Source organism: Pelobates fuscus, chromosome 1 (genome assembly GCF_036172605.1).
Source record: "Pelobates fuscus isolate aPelFus1 chromosome 1, aPelFus1.pri, whole genome shotgun sequence".
Classification (NCBI taxonomy): domain Eukaryota; kingdom Metazoa; phylum Chordata; class Amphibia; order Anura; family Pelobatidae; genus Pelobates; species Pelobates fuscus.
Window position 1 is genome coordinate 129,879,893 of NC_086317.1, and position 24,412 is coordinate 129,904,304.

At 40.3% G+C, this 24,412-nt stretch overlaps 1 protein-coding gene across 4 annotated transcripts in view; it reads right to left on the reverse strand.

Annotated features, from left to right (window-relative positions):
- Positions 1–24,412, reverse strand: part of TRIM33 (tripartite motif containing 33) — a 128,778-nt gene that overhangs the window by 44,885 nt on the left and 59,481 nt on the right. For all 4 annotated transcript variants that reach the window (XM_063450339.1, XM_063450324.1, XM_063450332.1 and 1 more), the window contains exons 5-8: positions 22,962–23,078; positions 21,960–22,074; positions 17,760–17,906; positions 13,325–13,442 (exon numbers count right to left, since the gene is read on the reverse strand). In XM_063450339.1, coding sequence (XP_063306409.1) covers positions 13,325–13,442; positions 17,760–17,906; positions 21,960–22,074; positions 22,962–23,078 — 497 coding nt within the window. The remainder of the gene's footprint in view (positions 1–13,324; positions 13,443–17,759; positions 17,907–21,959; positions 22,075–22,961; positions 23,079–24,412) is intronic.

Sequence of the window (24,412 nt, forward strand, 5' to 3'; positions counted from 1 at the left end):
GGGGACACTATGGGATGAGGGGGGACACTATGGGATGAGGGGGGACACTATGGGATGAGGGGGGACACTATGGGATGAGGGGGGGACACTATGGGATAGGGGGGGACACTATGGGATGAGGGGGGGACACTATGGGATGAGGGGGGGACACTATGGGATGAGGGGGGACACTATGGGATGAGGGGGGACACTATGGGATGAGGGGGGGACACGATGGGATGGGGGGGACACTATGGGATGAGGGGGGGACACTATGGGATGAGGGGGGGACACTATGGGATGAGGGGGGGACACTATGGGATGAGGGGGGGACACTATGGGATGAGGGGGGACACTATGGGATGAGGGGGGACACTATGGGATGAGGGGGGACACTATGGGATGAGGGGGGACACTATGGGATGAGGGGGGACACTATGGGATGAGGGGGGACACTATGGGATGAGGGGGGACACTATGGGATGAGGGGGGACACTATGGGATGAGGGGGGACACTATGGGATGAGGGGGGACACTATGGGATGAGGGGGGACACTATGGGATGAGGGGGGACACTATGGGATGAGGGGGGACACTATGGGATGAGGGGGGACACTATGGGATGAGGGGGGACACTATGGGATGAGGGGGGACACTATGGGATGAGGGGGGACACTATGGGATGAGGGGGACACACTATGGGATGAGGGGGGACACTATGGGATGAGGGGGGGACACTATGGGATGAGGGGGGACACTATGGGATGAGGGGGGACACTATGGGATGAGGGGGACACACTATGGGATGAGGGGGACACACTATGGGATGAGGGGGGGACACTATGGGATGAGGGGGACACACTATGGGATGAGGGGGACACTATGGGATGAGGGGGGGGACACTATGGGATGAGGGGGGGGACACTATGGGATGAGGGGGGGACACTATGGGATGAGGGGGGGGACACTATGGGATGAGGGGGGGACACTATGGGATGAGGGGGGACACTATGGGATGAGGGGGGACACTATGGGATGAGGGGGGACACTATGGGATGAGGGGGGACACTATGGGATGAGGGGGGACACTATGGGATGAGGGGGGACACTATGGGATGAGGGGGGACACTATGGGATGAGGGGGGACACTATGGGATGAGGGGGGACACTATGGGATGAGGGGGGACACTATGGGATGAGGGGGGACACACTATGGGATGAGGGGGGGACACTATGGGATGAGGGGGGACACTATGGGATGAGGGGGGGACACTATGGGATGAGGGGGGGACACTATGGGATGAGGGGGGACACTATGGGATGAGGGGACACTATGGGATGAGGGGACACTATGGGATGAGGGGGGGGACACTATGGGATGAGGGGGGGGACACTATGGGATGAGGGGGGGACACTATGGGATGAGGGGGGGACACTATGGGATGAGGGGGGGACACTATGGGATGAGGGGGGACACTATGGGATGAGGGGGGACACTATGGGATGAGGGGGGACACTATGGGATGAGGGGGGACACTATGGGATGAGGGGGGGACACTATGGGATGAGGGGGGGACACTATGGGATGAGGGGGGACACTATGGGATGAGGGGGGGACACTATGGGATGAGGGGGGGACACTATGGGATGAGGGGGGGACACTATGGGATGAGGGGGGGACACTATGGGATGAGGGGGGGACACTATGGGATGAGGGGGGGACACTATGGGATAGGGGGGGACACTATGGGATGAGGGGGGGACACTATGGGATGAGGGGGGGACACTATGGGATGAGGGGGGGACACTATGGGATGAGGGGGGACACTATGGGATGAGGGGGGACACTATGGGATGAGGGGGGACACTATGGGATGAGGGGGGGACACTATGGGATGAGGGGGGACACTATGGGATGAGGGGGGGACACTATGGGATGAGGGGGGACACTATGGGATGAGGGGGGGACACTATGGGATGGGGGGACACTATGGGATGGGGGGGACACTATGGGATGAGGGGGGACACTATGGGATGAGGGGGGACACTATGGGATGAGTGGGGGACACTATGGGATGAGTGGGGGACACTATGGGATGAGGGGGACACTATGGGATGAGGGGGACACTATGGGATGGGGGGGACACTATGGGATGAGGGGGGACACTATGGGATGAGGGGGGACACTATGGGATGAGTGGGGGACACTATGGGATGAGTGGGGGACACTATGTGATGAGAGGGGGACACTATGGGATGAGGGGGACACTATGGGATGAGGGGGACACTATGGGATGAGGGGGACACTATGGGATGAGGGGGGACACTATGGGATGAGGGGGGGACACTATGGGATGAGGGGGGGACACTATGGGATGAGGGGGGACACTATGGGATGAGGGGGGACACTATGGGATGAGGGGGGACACTATGGGATGAGGGGGGACACTATGGGATGAGGGGGGACACTATGGGATGAGGGGGGACACTATGGGATGAGGGGGACACTATGGGATGAGGGGGGACACTATGGGATGAGGGGGGACACTATGGGATGAGGGGGGACACTATGGGATGAGGGGGGACACTATGGGATGAGGGGGGACACTATGGGATGAGGGGGGACACTATGGGATGAGGGGGGACACTATGGGATGAGGGGGGACACTATGGGATGAGGGGGGACACTATGGGATGAGGGGGGACACTATGGAATTTTCGAAAGTACACAAAGTTTATTCAAGAATTGACCTGTTCATTACAGACTCTTTTAATCTGTTACTTTAGAAATTCAAATATTGATCTTATTTCCTGGTTAGATCATGCTCCAATAACCTTGGAGATAGGGGAGGATTATATTCCAGGGAATAGAATAGAGCACCTTGGAGATTAAATGAACTGAATTAAAGTTCTGAAATCTGAAGAAAACTGTAAATATCTGCAAAATCAGATTAAGGAGTTTATCAATCTAAAGGACAACAATGAAGCCTCAATAGGTACACTGTGGTGTGCCCTAAAAAAAAATATACAAGAGGGTTTCTAATTAAAATGGGGATCAATATCAAGAGGAATATGGGGAAACCACTGAATGATCTGTGCATTTCCCTGGCAATATTAGATAGGGCTAATAAATAGAACACTACTATAGATAGATCAGCTCAGATTAAGATTCTCCAGTTGGAAATTAAAAACAGACTGGAACTTAAGGGTTCTAATATTATCCTTAAATTTAATCAGACATGGTACTATGGCGATAATAGAGTGAGTAAATCTTTTTTTAACAAGGTCAAATTTAGCTCTAAAGCAACACAGATCAAGAAAATAATACAGGGAAATAGAGTTCATTTAACACTGGTGGCTATGAATAAAGCCTTTGACGATTCTATGAATCCCTATACAATTTACCTGATTCAAACTCCTCTGTGGAGATTACACGGAAGTTCTTAAACTAAATCTCCCAAAAAGGGGAGCTAGCGATTGAAGAATTGAATACCCCCATAACCCCTGAAGAGATCACAGGGAATATAAAAAATCTGAAATCGGGGAAGTCAACAGGTTCTGACAGGTATTCAGCACTTTTCTACAAGAAATTTGAACTTTTGATTTCCTCTCTATTAGGTAGACTGCTTAATGGGATAAACACTCAAGAGTTTCCAACTGAAATGCTCCAGACTCTAATATCCCCTAGTTCAGGGATAGGCAACCTTTGGCACTACAGATGTTGTGGACTACATCCCCCATAATGCTGGTAAAGCATCATGGGGAGTGTAGTCTAAAACATATAGAGTGCCGATGGTTGCCAATGCCTGCCCTAGTTTAAAGCCAGGAAAGGACGCAAGTTTTATTAGTAACTACCGTCCAATATCTCGTATAAATATTGATATTAAGTTGTTCTCTAAGATACTAGCATAGAGAGTGAAAAAAGTGCTACCCAATTTGTTACACTCAGACTAAACTAGCTTTGTAATCAATAGATCTGGTAGCGGTAATGTACGTAAAATCATAAATCTAATTCAAGAAGTTAACAGAGGATCCTGCCCCTCACTATTTTCTGGCTCTGGATGCAGAAAAGGCCATCGACAGGGTTAGTTGGTCTTTCCTGTCGGAGGCCCTAAAAGCTTTTGGGTGAGCCTATACTCACTACCCTCTGCGAAGGTACAAGGTGGGGGGTTAGAATCCGGTACATTTAAAATAAGCATCGGTACTAGACAAGGTTGTCCATTGGCCCCCATGCTTTCTGTCATATCTATAGATCCCCTAGCAAGATTGATCAAACAAAAGAGATATTGACGCAGACGTCATAATTTTCACTCTTACTAATCCAGTCGACTCAATCTCAGCCAGTCTCAAATGTATTAAAGAATTCAGTATGCAATCTAATTATAAAATCAATATCAGCAAATCATATGCTATTTATTCCAATTTACCTGATTCAGTCTTATCCACACTTAAGGAAATGTATCAGTTTAATTGGTCTTTCAAAACAGCAAAGTATTTGGGAATAAACTTGGGATCTGAATGGATTAAAATTATTCCAAACAATTACTCCCCACTTCTACAAGAAATAAAAAACTAACAAAACTCTAAACTCAAGTACCCAGAAAGATTCTACGAGAATTTCATAAATATTTTTTGGAAATTTGTATGGGACATAAAAAAACCTTACACCTCTCATAAAAATCTATCACAAAACTTAAAGGACCACTCTAGTGCCAGGAAAACATACTCGTTTTCCTGGCACTAGAGTGCCCTGAGGGTGCCCCCACCCTCAGGGCCCCCCTCCCGCCCGGCTCTGGAAAGGGGAAAGTGTTTAAAACTTACCTTTTTCCAGCGGTGGGCGGAGAGCTATCCTCCTCCGATCTTCCTCTTCTCCACCCTGTCGGCTAAATGCGCACGCGCGGCAAGAGCTGCACGCGCATTCAGCCGGTCACATAGGAAAGCATTCATAATGATTTCCTATGGATGCTTGCGTGCGCTCACTGTGATTTTCACAGTGAGAATCACGCAAGCGCCTCTAGCGGCTGTCAATGAGCCACTGTCAACAGCCACTAGAGGATTTAGAGGCTGGCTTAACCCATTCACAAACATAGCAGTTTCTCTGAAACTGAAAAAATGGGTTTATGGGGTTTATTAAAAAATGGGTTAACCCTAGAAGGACCTGGCACCCAGACCACTTCATTAAGCTGAAGTGGTCTGGGTGCCTAGAGTGGTCCTTTAAGGGAAGGGGGAGTATAATTTCCGGACATCTTCATGAAACACTATGCTATCATGATTACACACTTTACATCCTGGAAATATAATGTAATAGATAAAGGTTCTTGGACATGAATTGAAAAGCAATATTTAAAGAAAATAGAGGCCAGAAGGTTATTTTGGTTTGAGTCCATTATTAAAAATCTCAAAATTCTAAATCGCATACTATTCGAACAATTCATGTTCTTGAAAAACTTTTTAAAAAGATATGATAGCAAGGATATTTTATCTAATAAAATATCTCTAGATATATTAACTGGTTACACCCCATATGTAAATTTCTCTAATTGGAAAGAGGAGGGGTTTAACTGTATTGGAGACCTACTTAAGGGTAACAGAATTTTAACACTACAGGAAATATTAGTAAATAAGCCTCTGTTAAAAATGGAATTTCTTACGTATTACAAAATATTCTTTGTTATAAAAAAGTAGAAACTAGTATTTTTTTTATATCATTTTCATTGGAGGGGAGAGAAAAAAAATCCTCTATGAATATAAACCCAAAGAGAAATTAAAAAGTAGAATTAAATGGGAGCAAGAAATAGGGATGGAGTTCCCGGAAGAAGAATGGGCAAGGACATTTAGACTTACAAAAAATACACAACATAACCATATTTGAGAGTTTTATTAAAATACATAGATGGTATATGGTGCCCTACACAATTACTAAATTCCAAATTAATACTCATCATATTCAAAACAAGTGCTGGAGATGCAGCTCTGATATTGGTTCATATAAACATATATGATGGGATTGCAAAAGATTATCTCCATTAAAAGAAAACTAAAACTAGTAATTGGAAAATTGCTGAGATCCCATTTTTTCTTTTAACTACGAAGAGTTTCCAATTTCACATAGATCTTCCATAAATAAATAAACCTTCCCAAATGCTGCTAATCCACATACTAATGGCAACGAAAAGTTGCATTGCCAGAGGTTGGAGGACCTCAGACACCCCTTTTGTTGGACAGAAATTCAATATCAGGTGAACTTTCAGTGTCCAATGGAAAATCAGTATACCTAAATATAAATAATCTTGAGTTATACAATAGAATATGGAACCCATGGGAGAATGCTTAATATAAAATTGTCCTCCTAGGGAACTCCCTATATATCCATCTATATCCCTTGTTCCCCTATTTTCAATTTTGGTCTACATAATGTGTATGAGTGATTCTTGAACGAATGCGTGTTGGTTTTATTTTTACAATGTGATGGAAGGCTGTGTAGGATCTGAAATGCCCCTTTTATATTCCTCATTTTAAATACCCAAACCAAGTACTGTGAAAATCAATGTTTTGTATACCGTGTTTAAAAGATATATTTTTCTATGCTTTAAGATGACCGATGGCTATGGAACTCGCTGAGCTCAACAGAATGACGATACCTCCCCCAGAGACAAACACCCTTATCATAAAGAATGAGCCATGTGTCAACAAGGGAAGAAAAGAGAAGAAACATAGCAACTAAAAGTATCCAATGAAAAGCTTACAACACAATGTATAGCTTATCCAATAAAATGTTTACAGCTTGGGTTATACAATGTATATGTGCTGAATGTGACGATTTATGGCTATAAAAGCCACGCTCAGGCTGTCAGTAAAAAGAAGGATTTTCCTACTGAACTTTTACGTGTCAGTGTGATTATTTCTCTCCTCATGCATGAGCTATACCTTGAACATATTGATTAGGACTGACAATATACAACAGAAGGCAAAATAATCCACTTCAACAACACAAAGGATGTAATGTAATGTAAATCCCAGACAAATCAATTCATTCTGGTGTAGATTAAAAGGAATCTGATCTTGGACGAATCAATAAAATTTTGCACAAGTCTAGTTGCTACAGTGACTATAAACAACTGCTCTCAAGAAGAAGAAACAAAAATGTGTAGTACATATGCCCTTGGCATTTTGTTAAAGTCTGCAACAATATTTTACTCAAGTATGATAATTACTTGAAAGATTGAAGGGGGTGGGGGGGATGTTAAGGAGTGTAAAATAATCATTACCCAGCCACAAAGTGATGTTAAATACACCATTAACAGGTCTGCAAGGGGTAGTTCAATAACGGACAGATACTACAGGTACCAATAGTAAGGTAATAGGTGGTCAGGCAAAAGAAGACAGGAAAAAAAAAAAGCAGCATGTAAACACGAAAAAAACGCTAGTGGAAAAGGAGCAGTAATAAAAGATACATTATGTAATATGTCTTGTGAATATGGAGCCAAACAAATCCGGCTGTGTGAGGAACCTGTTGCCCTGCTGGCTCTCTCTAGTGAACACTTGCAAAACCCTATTTTTAATATTATTGCTCGTGTGACCATGATTTTTTTTAATGTAAACAGCTTAAAGGAACACTATAGGGTCAGGAACACAAACATTTATTCCTGACTCAATACTTTTAAAACCATCATATAACCGACTGGCCCTTATCTTGCCCACACTGTGCAAAGGAAGCAAGCACCTCTTGTAGCCATCTGAGGAGTGGCCAGTGGAGGTATCTCTAGGCTGTAATGTAAAAACTGGATTTTCTCTGGAAACAAAATGCCTAAAGGGAATGATTATACTCGCCAAGTACAAATACAATAAGCTGTAGTTGTTCAGGTGACTATAGTGTCCATTTAACAGAAAAAAATGACATTTATGTTCATTTAAAGGAACTGCATACAAAGTTAATGCAATAGACCTCTAGAAATTAAAAATTAAAGAAACTAAAAATTGTAGTTATACTGATGAAATTTAATTCAAATGTGTTGACAGTAGAAGATGTACTAAAGAATCCAGATAACCAAGGAGGTCACTACAGATGCAAGTGTATTATTCACGTTTTACTATTCAAATGTATTATTCAAAATGTATAAATAAAGAGCACAAAATAAGAAAAAAATATAAATAATATATTTATGGAAAGGTATTAACAGAACTATCATGAAGACAGTATTTCTAATCACAACATGGCACAAAAGCGGTCTATAACAGTGTTTTGTTTTTTTAAACAGTTCAGAAGTTAATAGTTATATTATTATATAGCAGATTTATTTTAAATGGCATATTTGCTCTTGAATTTCAAATCTTGCACTGGGGGGATATTTCCTAGCACAACCTGATCTCTTTACTGGTTCTTGTTTGCCTTTTTACATCTTTTGTAACTTATGTTATATAAACCGTGTATAAAACAGGAAAAGGGGTGAAAGATCCATGGCATACAGGTTGTCACAGCAGTTATTTTTTTTTTACGTAATAGTGTGTTAATATTTAGGCAAGCAATAAACAAAGTAGCAGTAAATAAGGGCAAGAGGCTAGATTGTTTCCAAAGTAGAACCAAAATAAGAAATAGGAGAACCACTGGTTAGGTCTGCATCGATACAGTACTGGAAGCAATAATGTCAAATATTACAAAAATTAGAGACACAAGAACTAAAACACAAATTGCAAGATACAACTCTAAAAGGAATCTAAATGTAAATATATGGCCTGTGTGGTCCCAGCTATATATTATTTTTGTAACATCAAAAAAATAGCCCATTATCAAATCATTCGCAAGTACTCGCACTTACACTAGGAGATACCCTGCTGAGTCGACTTTAAGAGGAACAGTTAGTGTTAAACCAACAGCACAGGAGAAGCTCATGGAATAATCAGTGCTAGTAAGCCATGCCACTTATGTCATTGTCTATGGGGTAATACAGAGAATGAGCAAGCTGACAGCAGAAGACTTGAAAGATTTCCCACAAGGACCTGGCCCTTTTCCGCACACATCCACAAAAAGTTAACACTGACAGAAGGCCTGACAAGTGTAGTTATGTAAAATAACCTCGAAGAAGCTGCATGATCATAAGTAAAATAATATTTGAAGCCCAAAAATGTAGAACACAAATTCATTTTTCAGTTATATTGCATCAACCGAATAGTTCTATACCTAGCCATCCTTTTAGAATTAGATTTTTTTCCCCAATATACACATTTATCAAATGGATCCAAAATTATTGATTGTTCTGTAAATTTATGTACAACATTTGTTACTGTCACATATTTGAAGTCTACAATGCCCTACTATCTCTAAATCTCACATTTCCTCTCCTTTCTTCCCTTAATTGCCCTCTTTTACTTCTATACCTACATCTCCCTCTCAGCCCATAATTGTTGTTTGAAAAGGAGGTTCTGCGCACACATTGGATGTATGATATATTCCATATAAGGTGATTCCGGTGTTCATTCCCATCCAATATGGCGTTCCATGCTACTCCAGGTCATGAGAATCGACCTTCTCATCATGGCCGTGCGTTCCAAACGCTCGTATCTGCTCACTATCTGATAAATCAGTAGGAGCTAGCTCCAGAGTTAATGCCACAGTATAATTAATGCTGTTTTCAGGGAATGTTGCCCACATGCAGAGTTTAACTGTGTTTTTCTCTTGGTGAATGGAAAACACGCCATATTGGATGGGAATGAACACCGGAATCACCTTATATGGAATATATCATACATCCAATGTGTACGCAGACCCTCCTTTTCTTTTGTCCAATTTTGCATATGTAAGTGTTTTTGGGTTGGGTTTTTTGACGCACTGGGATTTTATGTGCCTATTGTTTAGCGCCATTTTTCACCTAATTTTTGTGTGTGCATAATTGATGTTTATCTAAACGCATAATTTCTATTTTAGTCAGAGCCAAACAGACACATTTAAAGGTTGCCCAGGACTCACAGCCAGCACATCTTGCAGCACTAAAGCCTTAAGCTGACTTAGCATTTCTGGATAATGTTCTCTCTACTATTTTTCGGTTTCAACCTCACTTCTCTTATTACTAAAATCTCTATCTTTCTGCTTACCTGTCCCTACTGACACTATCTTCATTGCTCCTGGTTAACTACCCTCCTCTCTTTGTACATCCCATACACTATACTCTTACCTATCCACCCTTTCCTCCGACACCTTGTAAATACTCAAAATAAAGACATTGAACCAAAACACTTAAATCTTACTCCCACCTTCTCTTACTTTCTACACTTATACTCCTGGCAGCTGACAATGTCTCTCCAAACCCTGGTCCTGCCTCTACCCACTTTCCTTGTGTAACCTCTCCAATCTTATATCCATCCCATGTAACTTTTTAAGCCCTCCTTGCATTCTGCCCTCTGGAATGCACGCTCTGTGTGCAATATAACTACATTTACTTGCATCCATGATGTATTCCTATCACACTCCCTTAACTTACTGAAATTTGTCTCTCTCCTTCTGACACAGCTACCACTGCCTCATTATCCTATGGTGGTCTACAGTTTAACCACAACCCAAGACAGTCTGACAGTAAAGGTGGTGGTGTAGGGTTTCTCCTTTCACCTCACTGCTGCTTCAAAACTCCCCCTTCCCTCTCTCTCCCCCTTCGAATTTCACTCTATTCGCTTATTAAAATTCTCTGCTAACATTGCCATTAATTAGTTATCAACCCCTGGTTCCCCTCTCCTCTTCCTTAACCACTTCGCTGCTAGGCTACCCTACTTCCTCTCCTCTAACATACCATATCAAATTCTCAGAGAATTCAATTTTCCCATTAACCCACCCCTGACCTCAGCAGCCTATAAACTACTTTCAATCACTTCCTCCCTTGGGCTATCGCAGTGGGCTAATTTTCCCACCCATGTAACTGGCAATACCCTTGACCTAATTTTCTCTTATGCATGTGCAGTGTCTAATATCTCCAACACTCCTTTTCCTCTCTCTGACCACCACCTATTTGCTCTCGAGTACCCCCTCATGCAACAACCTAAGCCTAACCCGCCTCAACTCAGGAGGAAGTTTAATTCTGACCTTCAACAGCTGTCAGCGGATATTGATTCGCAACTCCAATCCATCCCTTCCCTCTCCTGTCCCTCACTGGCCATCTCCACGTATAACACTACCCTCACTTCTGCCTTGAATGCGGCAGCCCAGCTCCAAACATGCTCTTCGAGGATGAAACGCCCCCAACTGTAGCACACTAAATCAACACGCTACCTGCAAAGAAGCTCCCGTTGTGCTGAACGCTCCTGGAGGAAGTCTCGAACCCAGTCACTTTCTCTATTATAGATTCATTTGATGTTCATCCAGCGCAGCCCTTGCCCTCGCCAAACAGTCATACTTTTCCTCTCTCAGTTCATGCTCCCTCAATCCTAGACATCTCTGACACCTTTAACTCTCTTTCACCCTGCTGGGGCCACCCCTAAAACTAACCTTACAGCCGAGAGCTTTGTATGCTACTTTACTGGCAAGATTAAACAGCTAAGGAAAGAATTCTCCCAACCCTGCGTTTCTCTTTCTCAACCACATGTAGATCATGCCTTTCCTACCCTTCAGACTCTCTCCCTGGCTACTGAACAAGAGGTGGCTGTGCATCTCCTTTCCTCTCGTCCCACCACTTTCCCACTTGAACCTGTCCCATCTCACCTTATCAGATCTCTCTCCCTTTACACACATCTTCAACTGCTCTCTCTTCTGGCATTGTCCCTGCTGACCTTAAACATGCTACTGTAGTACCTATCCTGAAAAAAACATCCCTGAACCGATCCACCCCCTCTATCGTCCTATATCCCTGCTCCCTTTTTCCTCAAAGCTTCTGAAAAGACTTTACCCAACTCTCTCCTTGACCCTCTTCAATCTGGCTTCCACCCTCTCCCCTCTACTGAGAATGCGCTTATCAAAGTTACTAACGACCTAATCGCAGCTAAATCCAAAGGCCACTACTCCATTCAAATTCTTCTTGACCTCTCTGCTGCCTTTGACACCGTTGATCATGCTCTCCTTCAATCACTGTCTCTGTGACACTGTCCTCTCGGTTTTCCTCCTATCTCTCCCAATGCTCATCCGGTGTCTCCTTTTCTAATGATACCTCCTCCCCTCATCCTGTCTCGGTTGGAGTCCCCCAAGGTTCTGTCCATGGTCCCCTTCTTTTTTCACTTTATACTGCCTCTCTTGGCAAACTTATTGCCTCATTTGGATTTCACTACCACCTGTACGCTGATGACACCCAGTTATATCTCTCCTCCCCAGACCTCTCCCCTGCCGTAATGCAACGTGTCACTGCTTGCCTTTCCTCCATCTCTGACTGGATGTCCTCTGGCTTTCTAAAACTAAATCTCTCTAAAACTGAGCTCCTTGTCTTTCCTCCTCCTAATACTGATCCTCTTCTTTCGCTCTGTCTGGCCGATATCGGTCTGGCCGATATTCGGTATTTTCGGCAATATCAATATCCGCCTATAGAGATACTGATACTACATACCAGTACCGCCGGGCCCATGACAAGCCTGCGGTCCTGGAGGGCCCGCAGCAGAATGCTCTTACCTTCCCAGCAGCTCCCCTGTCTAACTCTTGCGAGTCCTGAGGCCGTCAGAGCGTTGCCACGGATTACCATGGCAACGCTCCGCGTGGAACGCTGGCCGCGAGAGTTATACAGGGAAGCTGCTGGGAAGGTAAGTGAGAGTTTGCTGCAGGCCCCCACTGCACAGTCCATGCCACCGGACCACCAGGGAATGCCATAGCCCCCCTCCATGGCCAGGTAAGAAGCAGGGAGGGGGGACTAAAAAATAAATATTTTTAAAACAATTTTTAAATGTAAATCTGTTGGTGCTATATAAATGGCAATAATAATAATAAAATATATATTTTTCCACCTCCATCATATATTACTAATTAAAGGAAATCTGTTCCAAATGAGTTTGTAAATAAAAAAAAACAAAAATCTATACTTGTGTAGGAAATTCACTGAAAATCCATACCTTAATAGTGTAAATATAAAACAAAATAATGAAAATCAAATATTAAACAAATAAGCCATCAATTATTGACAACAAGTGGCAGAGGCATACTTTTGCTTGAAAATTCCACTGTCAATAGCCCTCTTTATGGTATGGATGTTTATGGGACCATTTTGTTTTCTTAGAATTGCAATTTGCAGAGAAAATAAAACACAACAAAGTTTGTGTGCATTTAAATATGACCTTCGACAGATATATTTCTATATTGATGGCGCCAAGCTTGTGTGTTTTTTAATAGAACCCCCATGATGTCACAGAATACACATCAAAGTATAAACATAAATCAAAGACTTACCTAAATTGACTACATTCTTTGCCCAGAAGGTTGGATCACAATGAAACCTAATTGCTCCATTTGCAGCTGGGACTGGGTCGCATCGTGCCTTTAAGATGTGACGCAACTGAAAAGTAATCTGAAAGACAAATTCAACCATTTGGTTAAGAATACAAGAATAAAAGTATAGTAAGGTAACAGCCCTGCCTTTCAACATTGGTGAGATTTATCACAATTTGTTTTTAAGGTTTCATTCAAAAAATTCTGCTTGCAATTTTTTTTCTCTCCAGATTTATACCATTACAAAATTCCTAGAAGACACATACAGAGATGGACAAACATGTACAGGTTAAATTATTTTCTCTAAATGTAGCACCCGGCATGTGTCTATTCATGTGACCCCTAAGTTACAACAGATATAGTCTGTCTTACCTTGTTGAGCAATACAGTTTCTAACACTAACTTTTGAAATTTGGAATCAATTTTTTTATTGGGAAATATATATATTATATATACATATTAAAAAATAGATCATTCTGGGGCAAAGATGCAATCTCTGCAGCTATAGAAATGAAAACAGTGCTACGTCTGAGCAATGCACAGTGTACATTTCACAATCTCCATTCCTACTAGTGCCCGTCAGATACAGAAAGGGACTGCTAAAAATTAAATTCAATAACAATCCTAAGTCTAGCGTCAGCATGCAAAGTGTGCTGATATTGGACGCTGAATACACCTAGTGCTTCTTTAGAAAAAGCATTGGATTGGTGGATCACAGCTTATGTCCAATGTGTCAGATATTCAAAATGCTTCTAAGAGCAGTAACTTACTGAAGAAAAGTAAGTACTAAACCATGATTGAATTGCAGTGAAAAAAATGTGCTAGTGCTGGAATATAGTCAAGTTTAATTGTGTTTTTATTATTAATAATAATAAAATGTGATAACAGAGCTAGTTTGAGTGTTTCTTCAAGTAATATAACTGCCCCAAACACATAGGATCTATCAGGGAATAAAAGTATATTTGCAATAACAAAAAATGTATATAGATAGCAATAGAGTTTCATTGAATCGATTACTTATTTTTTTTTGTACAAGTTCATTTGTGAGCAAAACACAGTATCTCTGACTATGCCTGCAACATCTTGACATTTGCCTGCAGCCGTTGTGCTCAATAGAGGTTTATAGTCAAAAGCAAGTGATAGTTACTTGAGAGAGAGAGAGAGTTCTTAAAGGAACACTAAAGTCACCTAAATTACTTTAGCTAAATAAAGCAGTTTTAGTGTATAGATCATTCCCCTGCAATTTCACTGCTCAATTCACTGTCATTTAGGAGTTAAATCACTTTGTTTCTGTTTATGCAGCCCTAGCCACACCTCCCCTGGCTATGATTGACAGAGCCTGCATGAAAAAAAAACTGGTTTCACTTTCAAACAGATGTAATTTACCTTAAATAATTGTATCTCAATCTCTAAATTGAACTTGAATCACATACAGGAGTCTCATGCAAGGTCTAGCAAGCTATTAACATAGCAGGGGATAAGAAAATCTTAATTAAACAGAACTTGCAATAAAGAAAGCCTAAATAGGGCTCTCTTTACAGGAAGTGTTTATGGAAGGCTGTGCAAGTCACATGCAGGGAGGTGTGACTAGGGTGCATAAACAAAGGGATTTAACTCCTAAATGGCAGAGGATTGAGCAGTGAGGCTGCAGGGGCATGTTCTATACACCAAAACTGCTTCATTAAGCTAAAGTTGTTCAGGTGACTATAGTGTCCCTTTAAGTCAAACGCTAAAAAGCATAATCTCTTGTATGTAATATTACTTTTAGTATTCACAAGAAAAACTACAAAGGCTAATATTTCACCATCAGTGTGGTTAAGTGAATTTTGAAAAGACTACAAAAACATAGGCATCTTAATTCTGAAATTACTTTTTTGGTATTTACAGATTTCAAATATGTGATTTCTTAACAACCCTAGGTTTAAACAGTTCAAATTACATTGTCATGTCAAAGAACAGTTCTAAAAAATAAATAAAGTAACATGAATGCCTTTTACAGCCATCCAAAAATGACCACAGTGAATTATAATTCTTTGTAAATTTGACATATGATTTTTTTTATATTAACATACAATATTTCCTTTTATATTTCTGGACAGCAATACTTCACTAGCAGATCACCTGCAGTGCCACCACTGAAATGCAGCTGGCGCACTTATCATTCAAAATACATTAGGTGAGCAGCTGCACATGGTTCAAGGTATACTCATCTCACAGCAGCAGCTGTGAATTGCAACAGCTCTCCAAAACTACATAGTACACAGCTCTAATAAAAGAAGCCTACTGTTGGGCACTAAGCTCTAAATTAAGCTTGCTTTTTAGCATGCACCTGCAACTCACCATCCCCTGATCACCTCAGTGATTATAATTTGTCACCTGCTGTTCCTTTGTCATCTTTCCTTTTTAAAAGGTCCACCCAAATCAAGTTCACAGAACTCCTGACAGGTTCCCAAAGTACAATATTATAGAGAATGTATGTCCGTAATAAGAACTTTAATTCATAGGAGCATTCTATTTACGGTACATTTCCTCTATAGTTCCATTAACCAGGGCATCATATAAAGTTTAGTGACGATACAAGGACAGCAGATGAATTCTGATGCTGATTAACAGGCTCATGAAGTCTAATTATAGACCACCCACCAAGCTTTAGCTAGTATAAGATCCTGGGGCAACTAAAAAGTTGTGAGTTCATGGGTTAATGTTGCTGTTAATTTCAAAGGCAACTCAACTGAAAAAATGTTTAGCTTGGAGAAATCTTGGAAATCTTAATTTGCACTTTATGTTTAAGAGTTCCCTTTTGTGTAACAGACAAAAATACAAAGAACAAGGATAAGCAAAAGAATCTTCGAACAAGGTGGCAAACAAAAACCCCCACAGACCTTTAGCTACAAAGCATAGGTCATAGAGAGGAGTTATCCTACAATATGGGTCTTAAATGTATTACCTATAGAATTCCTCACTTATACAGCATGTTTTAGCTTATTTCACATTACATAGTAATAAAATCTGCAAAGTGCCAAGCAAGATATATGCCTGACACTAGCCAATGGATAGTGAACATTTAGCCATGCAAGGAAAAATTCCCCCCTAGTGAGCATACTATGGCTTTGAGTGGTTAGTAACCTCTATGGCTTGGCTAGTAGAAAAGGACTATAAAATTTAAAGGAATACTAGTATTCCTAGTGCTATAATGTACCTGTCCCTAGCTCTACATAGGTCTCCCCAACGTTTGCCAATTTATTTTAACTTAAGTTGGTAAAACAACAAAAAGAAACAGATGTGAAAATTCATGTACATACAAAACTCCGTTCTGTTCAAAAGTATTCATACAACATGTAACAAAAAGAGGGGGCGGGGCCAGACCGCCGAGCTGGAAGGTCGCAGGCAAAAGAAGCTCCTGCAACACAGCACCAAATATGAAAAAAAAAAAACATCTTTCGCCAAAAAGCTGACTGACAGCTACAGTGCCCAAAGCAGAAGGCCTGCTGGAGCCAGGGAGAGGCTGGCTTTTCAAGCTGCAGTCCCCTGGAGGAGAAAACTTTGATGTCCCAACTGGGGCCTTCTCCGGCGGTGAGCACCACTATCCTGCCACACAGCGCCCAGCCTGGGCGGACGCGGACCCGGCCCTGCCTACTCGGGTGAGCAACCTGGGAGTAATCCTGGATAAGCAACGCCATCACACAAAACATAGTATATGACCTAGCTACTTTCACTAGCATCGAGCTATACTTGTTATTAACCCTTGTTAGCCTAAAGAATGACCTAAATCACTAAGCATGCTTATATATATGAAAAGATCTAACTACATATCATGGCTTAGCATGACAATCAACTGTTACGTACATTGAATACCACTACTGAAGCATTTCTTGTATTAGTAATGTACCTATCTTGCTATAACTAAAAAAAAAAAAAAAAAAAAGTGCAGCATCTCTTGACTTCCTATGCTTATACTGTTTCCTGTGAAATATTGTATTCTTTATCTTTATTCATGCCTGAAATCAACTCTGCACTCCTAAAATAAAGAATTATAAAAAAAAAAACATGTAACAAAAAGAAACCCTGTGACAATCATGAAGTTTGCATTAAACTTTAAATAATATTTGCATAGCTAAAATTTAACATGACAAAAATCATGACAAAAATCAGGGCCATAAGAACTGTGCACAAAAGTAATAGAATGGCTCAATGCATGTGCTGCTGCGTATAAAATTATGCAATCTGAAATGGTACACTGAAAAAATACATAGTCCAATTACCCAAACAAGTGGTAAAAATGCAGTGTACCATCCATCACCCTAGAGGTCAAATATCTTTAAACACTGAACAAGGCTTTGTTGAGAGGAGAAATACGTTACATAACTTGCAGATTTAAAAGCAAGACAAGACCTACCAGGCGTTTGCTGTATAGTAAGGCTGTGCTGCTTCCACTTGCAATTGCCCAATTTGTGAAGGTTAAAACATGCTTCACTTGCCGCGAAAGACCTGTGATGTCATTTTGTTGCTGTACCAGCTTCATTTGACGCTCCTTCGTAACACTCTAAGAGAAATAAAGTATATTATTTGACATTAACCATAACAAGCTGAATTACTTCTCATAACCAAAAACAATGCATTAGACATACTTTTCATTCACTTTGGAAATGTAATATTACTTTTGTACAAATGTTCTTTTTGTCAACAAAGGATAATGTCTGGTGTCCAACATTACACATCACTAAATGTAGCCAGAGCGAACTGTCATGTGTTGCACTATATATATCTATCTATCTATATAGATATATCTATCTATCTATATAGATATATCTATCTATCTATATAGATATATCTATCTATCTATATAGATATATCTATCTATCTATATAGATATATCTATCTATCTATATAGATATCTCTATCTATCTATATAGATATCTCTATCTATCTATATAGATATCTCTATCTATCTATATAGATATATCTATCTATCTATATAGATATATCTATCTATCTATATAGATATATCTATCTATCTATATAGATATATCTATCTATCTATATAGATATATCTATCTATCTATCTATCTATCTATCTATCTATCTATCTATCTATCTATCTATATCTATCTATATCTCTATCTATCTATATCTATCTATATCTATCTATCTATATCTATATCTATATCTATATCTATATCTATATCTATATCTATATCTATATCTATATCTATATCTATATCTATATCTATATCTATATATATATATATAATTATTATTTTTTTAAGTGAATATTTAGGGATGTCAACATTACACAGACAAAAAAAATAAAAATACATGAAAATACACACATCATCAACCTGGTAAGGACTGGCATAAAGTTATACAAACCTAAGTGTGCGAGTGCGTGCAGTGTGCGAGTGCGTGCAGTGTGCGTGAGTGTGTGCGAGTGCAGTGTGTGTGCGAGTGCAGTGTGTGTGTGAGTGCAGTGTGTGTGTGAGTGCAGTGTGTGTGTGAGTGCAGTGTGTGTGTGTGAGTGCAGTGTGTGTGTGTGTGTGAGTGCAGTGTGTGTGTGTGTGAGTGCAGTGTGTGTGTGTGTGTGCGAGTGCAGTGTGTGTGTGCAGTGTGTGTGTGTGTGTGTGCGAGTGCAGTGTGTGTGTGCAGTGTGTGTGTGCAGTGTGTGTGTGCAGTGTGTGTGTGTGTGCGAGTGCAGTGTGTGTGTGTGTGTGCGAGTGCGAGTGCGTGTGTGTGAGTGCAGTGTGCGTGAGTGCAGTGTGCGTGAGTGCAGTGTGTGTGAGTGCAGTGTGTGTGAGTGCAGTGTGTGTGAGTGCAGTGTGTGTGAGTGCAGTGTGTGTGAGTGCAGTGTGTGTGAGTGCAGTGTGTGTGAGTGCAGTGTGTGTGAGTGCAGTGTGTGTGAGTGCAGTGTGTGTGAGTGCAGTGTGTGTGAGTGCAGTGTGTGTGAGTGCAGTGTGTGTGAGTGCAGTGTGTGTGAGTGCAGTGTGTGTGAGTGCAGTGTGTGTGAGTGCAGTGTGTGTGAGTGCAGTGTGTGTGAGTGCAGTGTGTGTGAGTGCAGTGTGTGTGAGTGCAGTGTGTGTGAGTGCAGTGTGTGTGAGTGCAGTGTGTGTGAGTGCAGTGTGTGTGAGTGCAGTGTGTGTGAGTGCAGTGTGTTGCAGAGCCTTGGTGGGGGGTGGGCATTTTTATTATTATTTTTTATTATTATAACGGTAATATTTTTTTTTGTTAGATTATTTTTTTTATTATTTTTATTTATTTTATTATTATTTATTATAATTTATTATTATTATTTTTAAAATACTACCAGTGTCATTGGTAGTTCAGTGGGGTGGAGAGGGGGGCTGTGAGAGCTGTAACTTACCTTCACAGGAGCTCCTGTCAGCTCCCTTCTCCTCCGCGCCGTCCATTCAGCTCTTCTGTCAGCTCCCAGTGTAAGTCTCGCGAGAGCCGCTCTCGCGAGACTTACACTGGGAGCTGACCGAGGTGCTGAACGGACGGCGCGGAGGAGGAGGGAGCTGACAGGAGCTGCTGTGAAGGTAAGTTACAGCTCTGACAGCCCCCCTCTCCCCCCTGTCTGTATTATGGCAATGCAAATTGCCATAATACAGACTATTGACTCGAGTATAAGCCGAGTTGGGGGTTTTCAGCACAAAAAATGTGCTGAAAAACTCGGCTTATACTCGAGTATATACGGTATATTGAAAAACAAAACAGGAATTACTTCTTCCCCTCTAAGTTGTGGTATTTAACAAGAAAATGCTCATGAGGTTGCACACTAGACATTGTTATATGCCACTGCTTTTGGAAGAGAGAATACACACACAAACTTGATTGCAGGAAGTCTGGATAAGGCAGTAACAAGCTTTAAATAAATATATATTTTGACTTGTACGTTTGCTAATGATCACACTAGGACAATGTACATGCCTTTGGGTTAAACAAAAAAAAAACAAAAAAAAGGAAGAATGGCATATCTGATTCTCTCGTTTGCATACTTGGGACTCGACACTGCTTGGTAACATTAGTGAGCATACTCAAATGTATGCATTCATACTTATGAATAGCAAAATAAAGGACGGAAGCTGTCATGCCAAAGCAGGAGTTGTCATTTGATATATGTAATGAGTTGTTTCTGTACATGTTTGGATAACATTTATTGTAGGCGTTGATCTTACACCAGGCCTAAGCCATAAAAACTAGTAGATAACCATCACCAGAGCTGGACAAAGGGCATCGTAAAAAGTATTAGTGCATATGCTCTTACTTTGGGTTCTTTGGGGGAACTTTGGGTTCTTTGGGTTCTTCAGAGGACAAAATAATTTAAGAAAATATGGAGTGGGCCATAAACTGCCAGGCCAAACCCCTCTGATCCACCCAGGGGTCTGCCCACTTAGAAACAGATAGTTTAAGATATATACTGTGAGTGTTGGACTAGCCAGTCAGTTGTTTGTTTGTTTTTTCCCCACAACAACTACTTGGAGACCTGTAACATCTGAATCTTCCACAAGAATTATATACAAGGGGTAACTTTATGTAAGGATTTCTTGTGTTTTCTCCTATTTTATTTTATGGACAGTTTTGCAATTTTTTATCTGTGTTTCTATATGTCATTTATTTCTGTATTTTTGTACCCAGCTCTGTGAATCTTTTTGTCAGATTAAAGGTTTACTTAAAGGGACACTATAGTCACCAGAACAACTACAGCTTATTGAATTTGTTCTGTGAGTAGAATCATTACCTTCAGGCTTTTTGCTGTAAACACTGTCTTTTCAGAGAAAATGCAGTGTTTACATTACAGCCTAGTAATAACTTCACTGGCCACTCCTCAGATAGCTGTTAGATGGCTGTCAGACACTGAACTTTCCTCAGAGATTCATTAATTCAATTCATCACTATGAGGAGATGATGATTGGCCAGGGCTGTGTTTGAATCATGCTGGCTCTGCCCCGATCTGCCTCCTTGTCAGTCTCAGCCAATCCTATGGGGAAGCAATGTGATTGGATCAGGCTACCAATTCTGATGATGTCAGCAGACTGCTTGTTATTTTTCTGAGGCATGCAGAGTTACAGCTTCTGGCTTGAATACAGTAAGATGTTGCTATATTTATGGAGGCATGATGGGCCCAGGGGGGCTAGATGGTGGTTTTAACACTATAGGGTCAGGAATACATGTTGACCCTATAGTGATCCTTTAATCAGCTTGTGTCTTTGTATTCCATGAGCTCACTCTTCTGAGGAAAGCTCAGATAAACACGTTACCAAAAGAGTTAATTATATAGGTCTGATCAGTAAATTAAGGCTGTGATACTGTAATTCTACTGTGTGTGGGGGTAACCTAAGATGCCCGGATATAAGGTCTTGGTGGTGGCAGTAAAGTGTGTACAAGGGTGTTCGTGTAGAAGAGATTCAGGGGTTAATTTAGTGGTTGTTGGGAAAAGCAACAGGTAACCAGGGGTATGGTGTCATTAACCCTTTTACTTCCACACTCTCCCCACTGTCTCGGCTTGGCCAATAGCCCACATTCGTGACAGACATAAACAATGCCCTTTGTGATCGGATTTGTTTCATACCACCCTTATAAAGTCAAAGAAAACTTATTCTACCTCCAATTGCTGAAGCAGAGATTTCCCCTTCTTATTAATTTCATTTATTAAAGTGAAAATAGCCACTTTAATTTCCTGTTCCACTCTTTTATTAGTTTCATTGACTTCTTTTATCCTGCAGGGAACGAGAAGGAATTAAACATATATTACTTGACACAAGATACATTAAATATATCAGGATTTTAAATATTGGTTCCTCGCTAATTCTATTTTCTTTATGTTTATAGCCAGGCTGCTTAGAGTATATCATACAAAATCTAATCAAATAAAAATAAAAAAGGTTAAAAAAAAAAAAACATGCAAATAAATCTATTTTAAAAATATAATATATATATATATATATATATATATATATATATATATATATGTAGATCTTGCTTTTTCAATCTATAAATTGCACAATCTTTAAAGATTATTTTGGACAAATAGCTTTTAGAGGACAGTATTGGCTAACAAAGCCTGCTTTAATGTTTGTATTAATCATGCATCTTTCTCAATGTGCAAAATAACCCTAAACTGACTTGGCTACATCACTGTAAGCAAGCTATGCTTGGCTCTTTTAGTCTTTAGTGAATCAATTCACTTACAAAGGTCAACAGGAAAGGACTAAACAACCTCTAACCATATATTAAGGGGGGACAAAACACAATGTGATTTTTGTGGAGGATGTCGCCCAAACATATAACTTACAATATTGAGCTCCTGGTCAGCAAATAAAGTAAAATGCTACAATAAGAAACAATTTTCAGCATTATGCTTTTACAATTTACATATGCTACCATTTTATGACAATTTAAAGCTGTGTCAGATTTTATTGAATATCCAGATAAAATATGCAGTAGTAGATTTCATCTCAATTTAAAGCAAGAAAAATGTTTTTTTTTATTCCTGCCAGTCTATCATTGAACTTCCAAAGCACAGAATATGCACACTCGTAAATGAAATATTTCTATTAGAATCCAAACACATAAAACATTGGAATTAAAGTCAACTTGTAATTACCTGTTTTGGACCTGAGTAGCAGCAAAGTGTACATAATTCTTTTTCTCCACGAGTTTGGTCAGTAAGTTTTCAATGGCGCCCTTTTGATTCTGAAATGCCTCCTCCAAAAATTGATATCTTTCAAAATAAAGAAATCATGATGGCATTACAATTGGTATCAAGTGCATGTTTGATTACTTGAACTATCTATGGTGGCAGTCACTAAAATAATGAAGATCACAAAGCACACATTAAATATAGAAAGACACAATAATGAGGCTATAGAGTACCTGACAGTGCTTCACAAAATCATGAACAATATTAGCCATTTAAGGGTTAAAATAAGTTTGTACCATACTGGCATGTAAACAGAGAATTGAGCCGAATGCAAAGTTGAGATTGCAAAAGCAAATTGAGCTCTTAGTCATAAGATCCAACTAGTTCATTTTCCAAATTTATGTTCCAATGACTTGGAGTCATTAATAAAGCCAAGATGAGCAAAAGAAAAAGAGTCCAGCATCTATTTATACAAACGTTCATTATCTCTTGCATGGAGGACTAATTGAATACATTTTTATCTTGTGGAGTAGTTTCTAACCATGCTTTACTGAATGGTCATTCTATGTATGACGGGTGTAGTGTCACCATTTACCACAAGAGGCAGCTTGAGGTTCTTAATTAAATGAGGATTTTATATGCATACAAGAGTACCTGTATCAGACACACTATACAATTGTGCTATTATTTGTCATTCTCAGAGACAGTAGGTAACTAGTGCCATATACAGGTTGAGCAAGCATTTGAAAAAAAATTAAGATGACTAATGTCAGCTAACTAGGTTATTTTTATTTTATTTTAAATAAAACATATGTATATATTACCTTAAATCATAGACAAATATTACTGTTAAAATTTTCATTTAAAGAATGTAAAGAGAAACCAATACAAATACAAGCTTTGGACATTTGTCACTGATCACAAAGTTCTTTGTAATCAGTTACCTCTCACAACCATTTTATTGTGCAATGTATGCCAACAAATCCAAAAATGCAGCCAAGAAAAGTTGACATTTCATAAGGGTTGGAAAAGCTGGCCAACTCAAAGGATTTTTCAGCTTTCTATACTACTTGCAGGTATATAACTAAGCTGCCATGATATCCATCCAAAGAAAAGCTCAGCTTATCGTTTTTAAACTCCTTTGGGTAACTCAAGACCAAATACCCTTTTATTAAATGCTCTATTTCAGTGTTTCCCAACCCAGTCCTCAAGGCACACCTACCAGTCCAGGATTTAAGGATTGTCTAAGGTGTTTTTTCTTTTTTTTCTAAAAACACCTTAGACAAAACTGGGTAATCCTCAAATCCTGGACTGGTAGGTGTGCCTTGAGGACTGGGTTGGGAAACACTGCTCTATTTTGAACTCTACTTTTAAGCCATTATAATTAAACTGAAGACCGACTGTTCACAAATATT